Source organism: Elaeis guineensis, chromosome 7, assembly GCF_000442705.2.
Source record: "Elaeis guineensis isolate ETL-2024a chromosome 7, EG11, whole genome shotgun sequence".
NCBI lineage: Eukaryota > Viridiplantae > Streptophyta > Magnoliopsida > Arecales > Arecaceae > Elaeis > Elaeis guineensis.
This window is the reverse complement of record NC_025999.2, coordinates 92,173,305-92,191,696: the sequence shown is the minus strand read 5'-3', so window position 1 is coordinate 92,191,696 and position 18,392 is coordinate 92,173,305. Positions and strand designations below refer to the sequence as shown.

Sequence of the window (18,392 nt, the reverse complement as noted above, 5' to 3'; positions counted from 1 at the left end):
ATATTGAGAGGGATGGGGCTTAAGCTTGTATATTAGTCACTAGAGTAGACCCCTACCTTAGTGATTGGAGATTCCAGGGTCAAGGTTCAAAGAGAAACGACCTCTGAGGTGACATCTGAGAGCACCATTTTTTGGAGTTTGTCTCTAATGCTCTATATGTAATGGTTAAGCTAAGCATAGTTCTTAATAGATCCAAAGCTGAAAATTCAGTGAGGTACGATTCCGTTACACGTACCCTTGAAGGATCTATCTTGTGAGAGTAGTCGTGAGACCGCAACTATAAGATTATGATGAATCTCTAGTAACTCTCATGAAAATTAAGACAAGCGCATAGCCTAAATAGCGCTACCCGTCTTCATACTATATTTTTTTTAATACTAAATGCAAGTTCAAACCTAGAAGGTACTTGTATTGAGCATAGTAAAAGTCCAATGAAAGTTTTAATATGTTTGTTGAACTTAAATATTTTCATGAGTTTTGAAACTTATGGGAGATTATTGATTTTTTTTTGAGGGAGTTTCAAAACTCCTTGCACGGAACGTCGAACGTGCGTGAATGTTCCGCATTGAGTACGCGTGAACGTTCTGTCGTTTGACCGTTCCATGAACTGTACGCGCTGTGTGGTTGTTTCACAGGAGCTCCATGCACAGGCATCTGTTCTGGAGGCAGTTCTCGCACACGCAGCTGCTGCGGCTGTTTGGGCTTATTTAAGGCCCCCCTTTTTCTCAGTTCTCAGTAGAAAAAAAAAAACATCGAAAGTCTTTCTTCTTTCCAAAAAAAAAAAATTTCTCTCTTCGCTCTCTCTCTTGTTTGGTTTTTAATATCATATTTGGACTGAGAACGAGTCTGATCGGCATCCGTTCGAGATCGTACCACCGACGGATATTAGAGTACTTAGCTTCCGGATTATACCTTGGAGAAGGGTGTGTGGCTCAAGTCTTTGCAGATCGAAATCTCCTTTAGGACAATGATTTAATCGCCTCCCAAGTCAGATCCTGTATTTTATTTTTTATCACATCACATATACTATATCACACACGTCAAGAAAAAAAAAAAAAATATATATATATATATATACTGATTGACATCTAAATTATTAATAAGTTTTATTAATTAACAATTTTTTTTAATTAATTTATTTTTCTGTAATTTTTTTGTTCTATGGTTACATTATATATATATATATATATATATATATATATATATTATTTCATATATTTTCAATAACAAAATGCCCACTGGTATTGGATGAAGAAGCCGAAGGCGTTCCACTGCGGCCCCTCCCAGAAGTCCGGCTCCTCCCCCGGCAGCTCCGACATCGGCAGCGACGGCGTGGCGAGCCCCTCAGCCCCTCTTCCGCCGACTTCCAGAAAAGCAGAAGAAGAAGTCCCCTCTCCAGCGGCCATCCCTCCAACCCCTCCGCCGCCGCCGCCTCCTCTTCCTTCTTGGTGGTGGTGTTGGTCGCAGTCCTTTCTTGCCTCCGTTCTCGAGCCGGCGGGTGCGGGACGAGAGGCCCTTCCTCACGCGCGCGACGTGAGTTCTTCTTCAAGGAGAAGGGAAAGAGACGGGGTTCGAAGGGGCGGAAGAGGAGGAGAGGGAGGGTGGGGGGACGGGAAGGTGATGGTGCCGGGCGATGAACAGACCGTTCCCGGCCATTTTAGAGATGAAGAGAGACATTGGAGGAGGTTTAGGTAGGTGGGGTGGTAAGGAAGGACCGGCGGTGATGGAGAGAAGAAGAGCGTAGTGCGTACCCCGCAGTACAGTGACGCGGTGGATTTCTTTTTTTTTTTTTACCAGTGTACGTGGTGTGATTTTTGTGGGAAGAGGGGAAATAGCATGGCTTTGTTAGATCACAGCATTTTCTTACCAAAACATAACACGGCTGCTATAATATTACAACGTTTTGGACTTTTCAAGTGTTACCAATACATACATATAATATAATATCATGAGCTTTAAATAATATTTTTATTTTTATTTAATTAATAAAAAAATTTAATTCATTTTTTTGAGCAAGGGGCTGCTGGTTTTATTATAATGGAAAATTATAGCTTCATTGATTTATAAATAAAAAAAATAAATGACTGTTTAGAACAAATTTGTGAGGACTTCATTTCTTTTTAACGCAAGTAAAATGCACAATGCTAAAGCATACCGCCAACCGCCAAGTGGCAAAGACTTCATACAACTCATCCCACAATTTATCAGGCTCAAGTTATTGATTTAAAAGCTGCTGGATGGAAAGTGTCTTATCCCTTGAACAAAACACGAGAAGGGGGAAGCCATGGAATACGGAACCTTCAGATCTAAAACTTCTGAAAAAAAAAATCAGGAATTCTTTTCCTCTTTGGAGATTATTTACGCCATCCCAAATTTCTCAGGACTTTTATGATTCCAAGTTTTCTTGATAAAAACTCCCTTTCTTTCCCTTTCCAGCGGGGAAAAAGAAAGAAAATTTTAGAAGCATACACATGATAATTTTAGATGCATGCATTATTTTTGTTGAAACCTGTTGGGCGATGCTCGTCGAGTATAACTCATGTACAACCATCTTGAAGGCTCGAACCCACGATAATTGTGAACAAATTGTACACTTAGCAGTTCCATTGTGTTTGCACATTATATCACCTATGAGACCAGCATCTGTAATCGACAAGATAAAAATCAGAAGAATCCAACAGAAAATACAAGCTGAACTGACCATAAAATAAAATGAGGAATATACTTGACAATCTTCCACGCGGAAGACAAGTAACATACGTTACAGAATTTCGAAATATAAAATTTCTAGAAGGGAGTCAAGAATTATATATTGGTCAATAAAATTTATTTAAATATTTACTCAAACCTGGGAGCTGTTGGATTGGTTAGTTTTACCATAGAGGCTTTTTTTTTTTTTGTAGAACCATAGAGGGGTTTATTAAAAAAAACCCAAAATGAATGAATTTTACAAGAACTTGTTTGCTTGCTTTCCATAAAATCTGTTTTGCCATGACTGAAGGGTCATATAACCTGAAACATGAGTTCTATGAAAAACGAATCTCTCCTTTTTCATAAGACATATTTCACAAAAATCACATTTTATAAATATTTATTTGAATAAAGCTTACAAGCAATCAAACATCTCCATAGTAGTTCATGTACTATCACATGCTCCTAAATTGAATCTCTGACATTTTTCTTTTAAAAAAAGAGAGAATGAATTCCATTTTAATGGAAAGAAACACATTCCATATGTCTAACGAGCTGAAGCAATGAAGGGTTTCTCCATGCACTGACCACCTAGTTTAGCAAAGCAGACTCAAAAAAGATTGCACCTTCCACCTTCAAATTAACTGACATAAATCAAGGAAGAAGGGACTTATGGAGAGCGTAAACCCTTCTGGCGATGTGGTCGAACTAGTTGAGCTCCATCTGATTCTGCCATTGATGCTGCTGAATTCAGATATGATGTAGATTTCAATATATATTATATACTCTTCCGTGCAAGGCGAAAAGAGGAAAAGAAATCTAAGAACTTTTCTTCTAGTTACTCCTTTGGGACTCCCCACATGCTTTCTATAGCAAAAGTCATTGGTATCATTTATCACCAGAAAAACAAGCAGCAACAATGATTCAGTGTCGGTCGTACAAAAATAGTACAATTTAACAATAAATCAGGGATCTAAGCAAAAAAGAAAAATGTAAATTAAGGAAAATGATGAAGCAGCTTCCCCAGTTAGAAAATTCTTGCATTTCAGGAGCCTGAATGGATGATGAATAGCTACCTGCGCCATTAACAAAGGCATGTTAAGTCATGTCACCAATCTAGGCTAATATTCCTTGAAAGGAACAGATTGTCGATGTATTCTATGATGGGACTACAAGCATCGATGTATCTCCTCATTTCCTTCTGTACAGAGTTTTCTGCAGCAACAGTGGAAGCCCGTGAGGTGTATAATGAACAGCCAAAATCTAGAATTTGTATAAAAAGAAATTAGCCGGCACAAAAACTACTTAGATATTGAACTTCAGTACAAAATGATTTATAACTATGGAAAAGTGAAGTAAGCTAACCAGTTTCATTCAATCTTAATAATAGCTGTTCTCTTGTCGGAAGAGTACACATCCCAGCACCAACTGCTGTCCTGACAGCCCAAGTGTGAAATGGTGCACAAACTTGTCCATATGCAGTTGAAGCAGCCTCTTTTAATGAGTATTCACTGAGAGATATAAACATTATGTATGCACCAGATCAAATCTGAACTAACCCCAGATAAACTGAGAACAAGAAGAATTGAATTGGTGTTTCAAAAAGCTATTTGTAATGGTGTATGCTTAAGTATACATGTGATTCATCATTCCTTGTATGCAGGCAATTTTAGGTCAATCAGGAGTAACAGTCTAATTAATGTATTAGAGCTGTGTACATGCAAACGAACATAATGCCTACATTTACAGCTTAAAAACAGTCAACATTCAGTGCATAGAGAGTGTGGAGAGTCAGAAAGTGAGGAGACTCTTTTGATAGTCATGTAGTTATAAGTACCCACTTTTTTAAAAAAAATAGAAACTCTTTTTCTGTGACTGTCTTGAAAGTTAAGATAAAACCTAAAACAAATTCATGATAATAAAAAAGGAGTGGATCATCAATCCTTGATACTATTGTGGAAACATTCACATAAATGCTTGTGAACATAACCACACATTATAATTCTATACAGAGAAGTGTATATTTGGATCCATGCCCCCCATCCTCCTTTGGTGAAAAGGGCTGAAGACACCTTCTCATTCCCATACATCTAGGGAATGCGAACCTATACCTATCAGGTCCTATCATTATCACTCAGCACTGACATCAGCTGTCCTACTTCTTAAAGATTAAATCTAATGATAAAAACAGTGCCTTGCTTCATCTCTGGAAAGCTTCTTTTCATTTGTGTGGTCCAATGATTAGATCAATTAATAAAATGTCTGAGTACTCCAATCCTATGCCCTTCTCTATTAGACAACTAAAAAGTGCTAAAATTGATCATTTCATGAAATCTCCATGAGTAAGACTAAAAGTTTGAACGGGAGCTCCATTTTTTTTTTCCCTATCAAGCAACCCCTTAAGCTTCAGTCCACCGTTGTTAGTTGTCTGGAGATTTATAGCACCAATAGTTTGGTAAAACTGAACCTGAACCTATTTCTTCCTTGACATCTGCCCTCTGGTGTTCATTTTCAACATGATCTAGGAGTCACACTTTTTAATGTCCCTTTTCATCGGAACTATATTCTGTCATATTAATTGAGATTTGAGAGTAGTCTACCCTATATGGACTGACTGATGACCTTTTTCTCTCAAGCTTGTTACATGCTTAGTACTATTTGGCAGATGAGAGCCAAGTAGGATTTTTTTTATTATCTTCTTGAATGATAACAATACAAAGCATAACTTTTTGCGCTTTGTTATCTTTTTTTTGGACTTCCTAACAGCTCAAACTGCAAGTATTTATGATCCATGTGGCTATTTTCCTTTCCCTCATTTTCGGAGAAAAAATTTGAACCACCAACTCTCCATTCTTTCTGATCTGAAGTTTTTGGGGACACATGGATTTAGCAGATTTAGTATCTACCACTAATCAACACCTGCACCATTGCATTGAAGTTCATATGCTTGGAATATATCCATCCACCAATCACTCAAGCCACCAATTTAACATGTTTGCCCAATCAACTTCCTTTTACTATTTCTTTTTTATTTCCCCAATTCTCTCATCATATTCGGATTTCCATTTTGTATCAGCTTGTGAATCTAGAAATATTTTGAAAAAACTCGGATTTTTTTCCATGATAAGCAGTCTCCCTTCACAAGTTCTTTACTTTTACGTCTAGCATCCAGGAGATGCTTCCTCTTTAGAGCATTTCCAGCTCTCTTTCTTCTCATTGTATCACATTTTGCAACTTGAAGACAGTACCAGTTCCTAATGTGGGTGCATCCTAACTAGTTACAAAGTGATCTCTTGTATATTGATTTTTCTACTCATTGCTGCCTCTTATGATTCCAAAAGGGGACTTTGCAACTATGAACTGTCAAGCCTGTCCAACCAAAACTGTTCTAGTGGATAAACCTTGTTTAAGCAGTGGTTCTTGAGAGCCCTTCTGGTCAATCTGTTTTCCATCCATGAATTGAAAAATAACATGCTCAACAGTTATGGCATGAAGAAGAGGTTTGCAGAAATGGCTACAAAATTCATGCATTAAGTGCAAAATTACGTCCTCACTCTGCCCATGAGCCAATGATTCAGCAGCTTCTCAAGCAGCCATAGCAAGTCCTTCATAATACGACAAATGCCTCCACTAGTGACTTGCCATTGATATCTAATATGTTCTGCAACCCACATGGATATCAGAGTATTGGATCCCATGCATTACCACCAAGGAATTATCACTCCTTATGAAACTCACATGTTTCTTGTTATCATTGGATCCAGTATCCTGCAGATTGCCTTTAGCATTTTAATGTGGTCAATATATCACAAGTGTTCCAACTACCACGGCCAGCTGATCTAAAATGATTTGCAATATATTCACTGCATGGTGATTTGTTTCCATTTGTCAGTATACATGCTCATTTAGAACCTCTTTTCTTTGTTTTTACATAACGTGTATGTATCATCACTGACAATTCTTATACCATGATTGATTCATGCAGATGACATTAGTTATCTAATCTATTCTCTCTCTATCTCCCCCGCTCTCCGGTCGACTATGTTATACTTTTTTGCATTAAACACCACCTTGAGGGGTCTATTATCATAAAACTCTGGATCTATAAATCTAGCAGCATATAACCCTTATTTATATTTTTGCCACTTGGAAGCACAAAGTGTCATCACGAGCATAACCCTCATATCATAATCAGTGCCTCCTTCAATGTACTCAATTTCATAAAGTAGCATGACAGTTGTTCAATTTGACACCCGGACATATTAAGTCTATTCGAGTTTTCATCATGTCTTTGTTTGAACTCAAGCATACACCATGATATGTTTACATCAAGCTTGGAACATAAAGATTAATGAGTCATATTATTGCATTTATTCAACTCAAGCCCCCCTTATTTCTTGATTCTTTCCTAATTTAATAGCAGTCATACATTGTTTTATTTTCCAAATATATTAAGGTTCTTACTTTCCCTTCCAGTCTCACTAATACTATGCCTCATCCCCTGGATCAACATTGAATGTAATTAGATGTCAGAAGTTGTCTGATATCATGTGGCAGCTAGTCACAAAACTCACACAAAAGATTGTATACAATGAAGAATCCATTAAGAAGTATTCAAACCCCACCACCCCCACCCACAGCCCCCCTGCCCCGCCCACAAGAACAACAAAATGAAGGTTAGCATTTACAATATAATAAAGAAAATAAAGATAAGTAGATAAAGATGGAAAAGGAAACAACTGTGAAAAAGGAGTAAGACATACTTAGATGATAGAAATCTCTCAAACAAAGCTTTGATGAGGTCAAGACCTAGTCTGACTCTACGCAAATTACGCGAATGGCTTCCTTGCTTTGCAACCATATCATGTTCGACATCATGGTCTAGGATATTGTTTAATGTATCATAAGTCTTTGATGCTTCAATTAGGTCATTTACCTGAACAAATTAATCAAAACACAATTTATCAGTTTGAATATCTGATCTCAAAATTGAATATTATTGAGTACATTAGCAAGAATGAAAAAAAAAACAAAATTCACACATAACAGTAGGATTATAGATTTACGGTCATGTTCAACTCAACAGTGGATCTCATAAATGCAAAGGACACGTAAAAGAATAACTTTCTCCTCAATAATACAGGACAATTAATGTAAGTACTAAATCTTTACATGGACATACTCTTAAATAATTTTGATAAAACCATTCAAAAAATTTAATGAAACTAAAACAACTGATTATTGGTACTTGCACGATAAATCAGTGCTCATATTCATAAATATCTGGAAAAATAGGGCAGCAATCTCATATCTGCCATTATTATGTTTTAAGTTGCAGCCAAGTGTGGAATTGAGAATCAGGGTACCATATCAATAAATTGATTTTTTTTTTAATACCTATAGTCAGTTCTCACATTATGTCTTAAATTAGTATGCCATTCTGATGGAGAGATGAAGGCTATAACTGCTCCTCAATCAGTCCATCATCATTCTGTCCTCTATCAATGCAACTCCTACACAACTTCTGAGATGCACATTACCAAAAAACATTCACTCTGCCATTTGTAATTTAACATTCCAACCACGACAGAAACTTTCCAGGTTAATTAACTTCTGTTCCACAATAGCTTATACTCTCTCGTGCCGGAAACAAAATTTTTTAAAGACAACAACTCATCGTTGGTCAATAGATGACACCAGAGCTTACGTACAACAGACCGGAAACTAGGTCAAAAAATTATGGGGGAAAGAAAAGGAACAGAGAGAAAGAGAGAGAGAGCAGGAAAGAGCCGACCTTGGAGACGTACTCCATCTCGGCGAACTTGAAGGCGAAGCCGAGGCAATTGAAGAGGACGGAGACGAGGGAGCACGCGTAGGAGAAAGCGGCGACCTTGAGGTCCTCGGAATTGTTCTCCAGCGACCTCGCCAGCTCCTCGAAGGCCTCCGCCACGGCCGCGAGGGGGGTCTCCGACTCGGACTCCTTGAAGGAATCGTTGTCGGTCTCGGTGAACGAGCCGAAGGGCGTCGATGAGCGAGACTCCATCTCCTCCCCCATCATCGTATCTCGCCAGAATCTTATTAGATGAACGGGGAGAAGGCTCGGAGGAGAGGGGTCAGATTAAAATTCCCTTTCCGAAGTTTTCGGAAATGGAGCGAAAAGAAGAGGAAAGGAGTCCATCGGCTAAAAAAAGAGGAAGGTTGGTGGAAACGGGAGTCCATGGAGAGTTCCACGCAGAGAAGCCAGACAAGCCGCCGCTTTTCCTACGGAGGCGGTTGACCTGGGAAACTCCCCGTTACGTACGTGTTTCGAAATTTATTTCTTTTAAAAATTACGTCACCGTGATTCATCCACACCTTAAAACATTTCATTCTCTGCCCTTCATTGATTTATGCGGATCTCAAAATAATTTATCTTTTATCATTTAAAAAATTTTATTTCTCATCATCTATCTACTTACACAGAAGTCAAAATACTTCGTCCTCTATTATGATCCACCTATATAAAATTCAAAGCATTAAATCTTCTCTTATCCATTTACCTACATGCATTTCATTATCTATCTATTTATACAGATCTCAAAGCATTCTATCATCTATCATTCATGTTTAACGTACTTCATCTTTTATTACTCATTTGTCTACATTTATACTCTACCCTCTATTATTCATCTGCTTGCATAAATCTCACAATGCTCCATTCTGTATCATTTATATATCTACATAACTCTCAGAGCATGTCATCTTTCATCATTCATTCATTTACATAGATCTCAAAGTATTTTATCCTTTGTTATCCATCTACTTGCATAGATTTATCACTTGTTATTCATGTGCTTGTCAGGGCCGGTCCTGACATTCTTTAGGCCTGGGGCAAAATAAAAAAAAATGAAACTTTTTTATTAAAAATTAATATATTTTAAATATTAATTATTATTAAAAAATTAATTTACGTGCATTTTGTAATGTAAAATTTTTTATAATTTCTTTGTAATCAATATTTGACAATAATTTTTCTTCAATAGATAGTATAGCTAAATCATTTAATCTTTTTTGTAACATCGTTGATCGTAAATATAATTTTAATAATTTTAATTTTGAGAAACTTCTTTCAGTAGAGGCAACGGTAACAAGTATGGTCAATAATATTCTATATGCAATTGATACATTTAGATAACAATTTATTTCGTTAATATAATTAAATATATTCAAAACAATATTTTTTTCTTTTGGAATAATTATTTTTAGAACTTTTAATTCTGAAAATAAATCAATCCCATCAAGATCATAATGATTATCATTTGTTAAAATACTTTGAAGATTAAGATAATTTTTTTTTTAAACTTTCTTCGTCCAATGAAATTAATGTTTTAAAATCAAATAAAAATTCAAAATTATTTTCATATAATTGAAATTATTCAAACCTATGTTTCAATGAAAAGATAGCTTGATCTACTAAATATAAAAAATAATTAACTCTAAATGATTCTTCTGGTGATTGTTCAATATCCACATTAACATCTTCATCAAATTATTTTTTTCTTTTTACTTGATATTTTATATGAAATATAGGATCAAGGAAGGTGTTGCGAGGCGATGAGAGGGGATGAGAATTGAAAAATTACGAGAGAAATCGAGATGACGAGAGCTAAAAAGCTCTTGCTAGGAGCTGTTGGGGAGTTGGGACTCCGGAGAGGAAGAATGACGTTTGGTTTACCCAAAAAAAAAAATAGGGAGGTGATGAGAAATTACGGGAGAAATCGAGATGACGAGAGCTAAAAAGCTCTTGCTGGGGCTTGGGAGCCATTGGGAGTCGGGATTCGGGAGAGGAAGAATGGCATTTTGTTTGGGGAGTCGGGACTCCGGAGAGGAAGAATGACGTTTAGTTTACCCAAAAAAAGAATAGGGAGAAAGGCATTGCGAGGTGATGAGAAATTATGGGAGAAATCGAAATGACGAGAGCTAAAAAACTCTTGCTGGGGCTTGGGAGCCGTTGGGAGTCAGGACTCGAGAAAGGAAGAATGGCATTTCGTTTACCCAAAAAAAAAAAAAAATTGGGGCCTGGGGCGGTCGCCCAATTTGACCCGCCCCAGGGCCGGCTCTGGTGCTTATGTAAATATCAAAATATTGCATCCTTTACATCTATCTGCTTGCAAAAATCTCAAGGCCCTTCATTCTTTTAACATTCATTTACCTGCACAGATTATAAAACACTCTATCTTTTATCATCTATTCATCTACATGGATCTCAAAAGACTCAAACTTCCGTTATTCAACTACTTATAGAAATCTTAAAGCATTCCCTTTCTATTCATGCTAAAACAAAAGCTTCTCATTGAGTCAGTAAGAAAGATAGTTTTAAAATTTTATGAGAATTTATTTATCAAGTGATCCTCAACGTAATAATTTTTTATAAAATTGAACCATATTGCAACGGATTTAAATTTGTAGTGACTAATTGATATTTTTAAAATTTTTAAGACCTATTAAGAAGATGTATTTATAATTTTTTATTTCTTTTCATACAAAAGAGGAGCAGAGCTAAACTTAAAGCGATATACGGTCAGGTGACTCCAGGTGCATCAGCAACCAATAGATAGGCCAATTGGGTGGCATCAATGCTTCTTTTTCCCATCTCTGCTGTATCTGCGGCACGATTGCCTTCGTGGTGGATATGCGAAACTTTGAAAGCCCAAATGACCCACTTCAGATGCACTTGATCATCAAGGAAAGGGTTCATATGTTGCACATTATGGTTAGTACACTGTATCCAAGATATAATAATAATAGTGAGCCCTCTAAGAGCTATACTTGAGTAGCTTTGTGTTGAAGAACTGTTTGATTGAGCCCATTCTAAACCGCTGTTAACTCAGCATAAGGAATTGACCAAGTTGCAAGTTTTCCTCCCCACTGCAGATATTAAGGACCCATAAGAGCCCTTGCTAGCTCATCTAGCCATCAAAGTTAAACTTTTAAAGCGCCAAGAGAGGGGGTAACTAGGCGACTTACCCAACTAGTTTGGCAAAGGGATCGACCCCAACAAGGTTACTCCAGAGCATCGGACCAGAACCAAAAGTTCAAAGACCTTGGCTCTGCGTTACATCTGAATACCAACTACGAGCCTGTCGGATTGTACTTGGCTTCAGTCCCTGCTCCACGTCGGAATTGGATAGGTATTCAACCAATTCCAGCAGAGAATTAGGGATAATGTTTCAACCAAATGTTGACCTCAGCCTAGCCTGGCATAACTTGAGAAGACCGCGTTAGTAATTACATGTTCGTAATCTTTTGGCTGATCGCGACACAATGTTAACGTTCTTGGCTTTTTTGGGGAGCGGATTGACCTTGACGGGTGCCTGACACATAATTATCATGCTGCTTTTATTATTAATTTAAGATAGCACAATGAAGAAACAACCTATTTAAAATAAAATAGAAAATAAAAATAGTTTATCTTAATGGCAGCATGTGTAAATACTGTCCTAATAACATTATTCGGCCTCTATGTACAGCTTAGCATCGGTTTTATCCTTAAAATATGATAAATTGGTTCAGTCCAATCCTCTTCTAACGAGCACGATCACGAAAGAACTTGATTCACTCCATTACATACCTATAAAAGAAAAAAAAAATAGAAAGAATGAAAGATCTAGAGTGAAAGAGCACCAATAAGGGAGGGTGTATTTTCTTAGTACTGAGAATATGTTCTAGAGGGATCTATTTAGAGACATGATGATCCGAAGTTATGTGGTATTTTGAAAATACTTTATTTCTTTAAAAATCAACGTTCTCTTCTAAAAAATCATAATTCTTTGAGAATAGATGTTAGAAAAAAATAATAAAATTTTTAAACAACTATAAATTAATTTTATTTTTAAAATTTTAAAATTTTTATGAGTTAAAAGCTCTAACAATATCTTGATTTTCCTTTGTTTTAGAAAGAAAAAAATAAAAGATGTGGCTAAAATATGACATGTTGGAAACTAGAGTGAGTCCTGCCTCCATCTCTCTATATTGAGATCCATTAGAATGAATAGCGCTATTAGATTCAACTAACTCATGAAAAATAAATGAAAAATAGAACTAATTCAAATTTAAGTATATTTCTTGCCAATTACCTGTAGTCATGACCTTGACCATCAGGTCTTATCTTAAACAACTCTTTCATCACCTTTGTCCATTTATAAATGTATGTATGATATTTCATTTTAAATATTTATTTTTTTCGAAAAACTATAATTTTGTATGGTACAATAATACAAATTTTTCATTGATAGATAAAAATAGGTTTGTTAAATTAAAGGTGCGAGTTAACTTAACTGTAACTTAATACTTGTGATGCCATCAAGGATAATAGTTTTTTTTTTTAAAGGATGCGGTTGTTTATGTCCCTTTATTCAGTTGATTTCTGTAACAGGGGAAGGGAGTCATAGTTCTGAAATACTTAATTATTATTCTACAAACAAACTAGCTTGAGCATCAGCTTATACCAAATACAGCAATTGAGAAGGAAAATTCTTGATCCCTACTTTGACCAGTTAGCACTATGGGTGCCTTCATTTGCTATCAATCTAGCAAGCCTATTATCTTCTCGAAAGATAGATTAGATGCAAGATTGTGAAAGGACGGTCATATGTTATGAACCTCATATAAGCAAAGTTCGATGCTCCGAGATCCTTTGTGAAGGAATTGGAATCTAACAACAATCCAAGAATCACCCTCAACACAAACCTCTCAAACTTTTGTGCAAGAAACCACTTTTTGAGTCCCGCTCAAACAACGTAGAGCTTCAACGTTGGAATTGACAGCCCGAGAAGATAAGATTCTCCAATGAACAGTAGTTGGCCATTGTGGTCTTTCATAATGTAATAGCCTCTTTTAATCCATTTGACTTATCTAACCATTAAAGTTTAATTTGATCCATTCAAGTTGAGGGGGCATCAAGGTAATTAAAATAGACTGCCATGAAGCAAGGTAAAAGGAAAGAAGGGAATTAGAGAGAGACCTATATTTAGATTATCTTGATAAAGATATTCTTAGTAAATGAATTTATTTGTAAAAGGATTTATGCGGATGTGTGTTTCGTCCTATATTTTAATGTATTGAGAGCTTTCTGAATACATAAGCAAATACAATGATTCCTAATAATACTTCTAGTTAGACTCTAGAGGTGAGATCTTGACTGTTATGAATGCTATTAAAGCCAACCTAGCCCATAATTTTTACACTTAAGAGATACTGAAGGTTGAGCCTTTTTAGGATTAACTACTAGCTCATCATGCAGGAAGATCTGGAGGAAGTGTGCGAGTAAATTTCAGTAGCACATTAGTTGGGCATAAAGGAGGCCTTGGATACATGAGCTAGAGATTCTCAATAATATTTTTTGACTGTTTTTTGATGAGGTCCTTGATCCTTATAACTAGAGTCAGAGATAAAATTCTACCTTCAAAACCCCGAGTCTCCAGCCTTTCAAACCTGCTAGAGTAAATAATAAGCATAAGCAAGACAAATTTGATATGGCAAAAGAGAGATTAGGTGAAACCACATTAGTTGAGCAACTCTATATGAGTGATTTATTACAAAATAAGTTCCAAAGGAAGGTGGATACCATGGAATTTGCCTCAACTTTCTACTCCCAAAAGAACTGAGTATACAAAGAAACTATCTGATCAATAACATTTCCATATACCGCCTGATGTACAATGCTCCGGTGATGAATGGGTCCCCAACACGGCACTTCCTTATGAAGGCAAAGTTGCCTCACAAACATATTATTATCATGATTAGTATTAGTTGATTACCTTTCACATGGGGACGGGATCAGTATCCAATTATTAGCTGTATTCCCTTTCTACATATACGGAACCATCTTTCTTAAGTAGTTAGGTAGCAAATCCCGACAAGCTTCTTATTTAATGGCTTTGTTAGATAGCATGGACAATTTAATTTGAGTTTTCTTTTATGTCCTTTGACCGATTACACTATCAAAATAAGTGGGTAGACTTAAGTAAGACCGATCGGATTTGGACTCAGATTCGGTTAGATCAATTCTGGATAATGAGAGTCCTATATTGATGATCCAAACCATTGGATGCGATCTAATATCTCAAAATTATATACACACTAGAAATTATATGATTTGAAGGTCTCTAGTCTGTGCATCAAGTGATCAAAAAATATATCTAATTCAATTTTATTTAGGTTGTCTAATATTTGACAATTTGATGTATAGACCTATAAGATAGGATTCTCCAAATAATATAGTTTTTTTTGTACAAATAGTTTTGAAATAATAGATCATATCCAATAGCTTGGATCATTGATGTAGGACTCTTATTATAGAATTTTGATCTCACTGAATATAAGTCTAAATTTAGTCTACCGAATTCTAATCTGGCTGCTCTCAGAATAAATACAATGTCGGCTAACATATACCACAATAATGATGAATGATTATCACATCCATTTATATATTTGGCTTGAGCATGCATTTGTTTCTTTATAATTAACGCGTAACAAAGATTGACTCACATAAATATCCCAAGTTTTTTTTTTTTAATTCTTTAAAAGAAAAGATCGTGATGCGTAAGGGAGAAGTCGAAACAGGTAAATGTGAAAAAGAACAGGCGAGGAAAAGGTCAAGAAGAATAGGTGAGCAGTAATCGACATATACTATCTCACCCCTTGAATCTTTTGCTACGTGAATGTAAGAATGATTTAGTTGACCACCCACTCCTAGCTGCGGTTCCTCGTATTCCTCCTTTCGCTCCTCTTCCATCCAGAGCTCCACAAGATTAAGAAGACCTTGGCGAGATCCCAGATGTCACGGTCCACGTGGAGCACAGCAATCTTGTATCTTCTATTTCCTCCTCCAATTCTCTTCCCCCCTGAGCTGCACAGGATGAGGAAATCCGTGGCGAGATCCTAGATCTTACGGTCCAAAAGGAGCACCACGTGCACGAACTTCTATCTTCTCTTCCAAAGCGAGAAATATGCTCACGTCTATTCAGGATGTACCAAGGCCTTTGGATAAACGAGGCCATTCTTCCGTTTGTGATGGCCGTCCAAGATCGGTTCAAGGCTTCAAGCCTCACCCCACCGATGCAATCCTCGACACCCAGCCCAGATACGGCACCACCTGGCTCGAAGCCCTTGCCTTCGCCATCATCAACTGCTCCAATTACTCCTTCGCCCAACACCCCTTACCCAGCCGAAACCCCCACGAGTGCGTGCCTTAACCTAGAGATCCCGTTCGTTAGCAACCAAGCCGCCGCTGCCGATCACGACATGCCCGCTACGCCACGTCTCCTTCACCGCGACGGTGTTCGATTCTGATTGCCGGCTCATTTATTTGTGTCGAGAAACCAAGGAGAACAAAAATCATACGGGGCAGGCACTATAAAAGATCATATGGTGGGCTTCGGCTTCACAATGTGCCATGTATCTCTTCATAACGTGCCATGTATCTCTTAATGCTAATCTTAAAATTATAAGTTTAAAAGTCCAATATCTTTTTTACTGATTGAGTTATTAGTTCTGTAATTAAAGCATTCTCTTTCTTCTTCATTTTCAGCACATAACAGTACATATTATATGACCATATGATACACACTTCATATATAACCGGATGATATATATTATAAGTATTTTTGATACACACCTAGTAACGATTTAATACACACCTACAGCTAAACGAATACATGATTGATTGAACTTAATATTCACCAATATACAGTATATAACTAGTAAATACATATTTAGCAAAATATTCATCCAACATCTCAATACACACTTCTAGACAAAGTGATACATAGTTTTCAAAATATAACATTTATCAATATATGGTATATGAACAAATGACACACTTTGAGGCCCTTTCTCCTCTTTCAAATCTCTCATTTTTTTTTTAAGATCTTTGCATCTAAAAGTTTACGGAAACTATGTATTGTTTCACCTAGAGGTGTATTTTGGGACGTCGAATGAATATTTTGCTAAGTGTATATTAACTGAGCATATACTATGTATTAATGAATACTAAATTCGGTAAACTATATATCAATTTATCTGTAGGTACGTATTCGATTATTACTGTGTGCGCATCAAAAAAATCTCAAGTATATATCAATAAGCCATCTAGTATGTATCATTTACTGATTACTATATATTGATGAATGCTATGTTTTGAAAACTGTACATCACTTTAGCTAGAGGTGTGTATTAGAATATTGAATGAATATTTTGCTAAATATGTATTAATTAGTTGTATACTATATACTGATAAAATTAAATTCGATAAACTATGTATCAATTTAACTGTAGGTATGTATTGGATCGTTGCTATATATGTATTAAAAAAACTTGCAGTATGTATCACCTCGTTATATATTTAGTGTGTATCATATGGTTATATAGTATATAGTACTATGTGCTGAAAACAAAGAAAAAAGAGAATGCTTTAATCATGGGACTAATAATTCCATTAGTAGAAAATTTTTTTGACTTTTAAATTTACACTTTTAAGATTAGTATTAAGGGACACGTGGCATATTGTAAAGTCCGTCCCATATGATCTTTTATAGTGCCTACCCTATATGATTTTTATTCCACGAAAGATGTCTTTGTCTCGTTGTCGCACACTCGCACTACACCAATTGGGAGCAAAGCTAGGGCTGGCAAAATATGCACCAATTGGGAGCAAAACTATAGGTTGCAAAATATGATCCGATCTATCAATTCGATCTGTGTTCGATCCATTATAAATAGGTTTGAATTTAGGTTAAATAGATTTGGATCATAAATAGATCGATCCGTTTAACCCTTTTAATATTTGGGTTGGATTTAGGTTTCAAATATTTAATCTGTTTAATATTCGGATTGGATTGAGTTAGATAATCTGTTTAATCCATTTAAAACCTGTTTAAAATCTACTTAACCTATTTTTGACCCATTTAACCCATTCTGTTTAATCTATTTAACCCGTTTAAGACATGTTTAATCTGTTTCTGACCCATTTAATCTGACCTATTTAATTTGTTTAACCTAATTTAACTTATTTAATAAAAGAGTTAAGTGGATCAGATCGGATTATCTTTTTAATAAAAAGATCGGGTTTAGATCTAAATTTTTGATCTGTTTAATAAACAGATTAGATTTGGATTGACGATTTTTTGATCCAATCCATATTTGATCTGACCCAACTCAATTGCCGCCCTTATGCAAAGCCTAACTTCGTGGAGTTGAGCCAGGCCTTCGAGATGTTTTGAGAGGAGCTCTCGCTCTATAGGCAGTTCTAGGACCATAATCTCAGGTACAAAGGGAAAGCTTGAGAAGGCCTGAGAAGGTGTTATTCCTCGAGTATGAACTGATAAAGGACGAGCTGCTCAAGAGGATGAGAAGGTTGGCGGAGTTCGTGTAGTGCCCATTCTCGGAATAGGAGGAAAGGGATGGTGTAGTGGAGGAAATGGTGAGACTATGAAGCTGAGAACCTTGGAGGTGAAAAAAGTGGTGTTGACAGAGTACGGGCTGTGACAATCCAGCATGTTATTATGCTCTGATACCAGTTGTTGAGAGAGGAAGAAAAAAGAAAGAGAGAGAAAAATACCATAAACAAATTAAGATAATGTGGATTGGCCTCAAGCCTACCTCCATGAGACGTGCAAGCTTCACTATGAGAGAAAGAAAATCAAACAAATACAAGAAGAACT

General features: G+C 36.3%; 1 protein-coding gene and 1 pseudogene across 2 annotated transcripts; one reads left to right on the top strand and one right to left on the bottom strand.

Annotated features, from left to right (window-relative positions):
• Positions 1-3,051: 3,051 nt before the first annotated feature.
• Positions 3,052-8,945, bottom strand: LOC105048517 (ACD11 homolog protein). Of its 2 annotated transcripts, none has more exons than XM_010927840.4 (5): positions 8,486-8,945; positions 7,455-7,627; positions 4,057-4,202; positions 3,768-3,906; positions 3,052-3,558 (listed from the first exon to the last, which is right to left on the bottom strand). In XM_010927840.4, exons 1-4 carry the CDS (start codon positions 8,747-8,749, stop codon positions 3,800-3,802), a joined length of 690 nt encoding a protein of 229 aa, XP_010926142.1. In that variant the 5' UTR covers positions 8,750-8,945; the 3' UTR covers positions 3,052-3,558; positions 3,768-3,799. The 2 variants fall into 2 exon arrangements, with proteins under 2 accessions (XP_010926142.1, XP_073116296.1); XM_073260195.1 differs by having other exon boundaries at positions 3,053-3,435.
• A 6,429-nt stretch (positions 8,946-15,374) lies between these two features.
• LOC140859361 (flavonol sulfotransferase-like) lies at positions 15,375-18,163 on the top strand (annotated as a pseudogene).
• The last annotated feature ends 229 nt before the right edge of the window (positions 18,164-18,392 follow it).

What these genes read in the sequence shown, in the direction of transcription:
- LOC105048517 (XM_010927840.4), bottom strand. Translation starts at nt 8,749, where the DNA reads ATGATGGGGGAGGAGATGGAGTCTCGCTCATCGACGCCCTTCGGCTCG. An exon ending in AGATGGAGTACGTCTCCAAG is followed by an intron (nt 7,628 to 8,485) that starts GTCGGCTCTTTC and finishes TAATTTGTTCAG; the next exon opens with GTAAATGACCTAATTGAAGC. An exon ending in GAGAGATTTCTATCATCTAA is followed by an intron (nt 4,203 to 7,454) that starts GTATGTCTTACT and finishes TATATCTCTCAG; the next exon opens with TGAATACTCATTAAAAGAGG.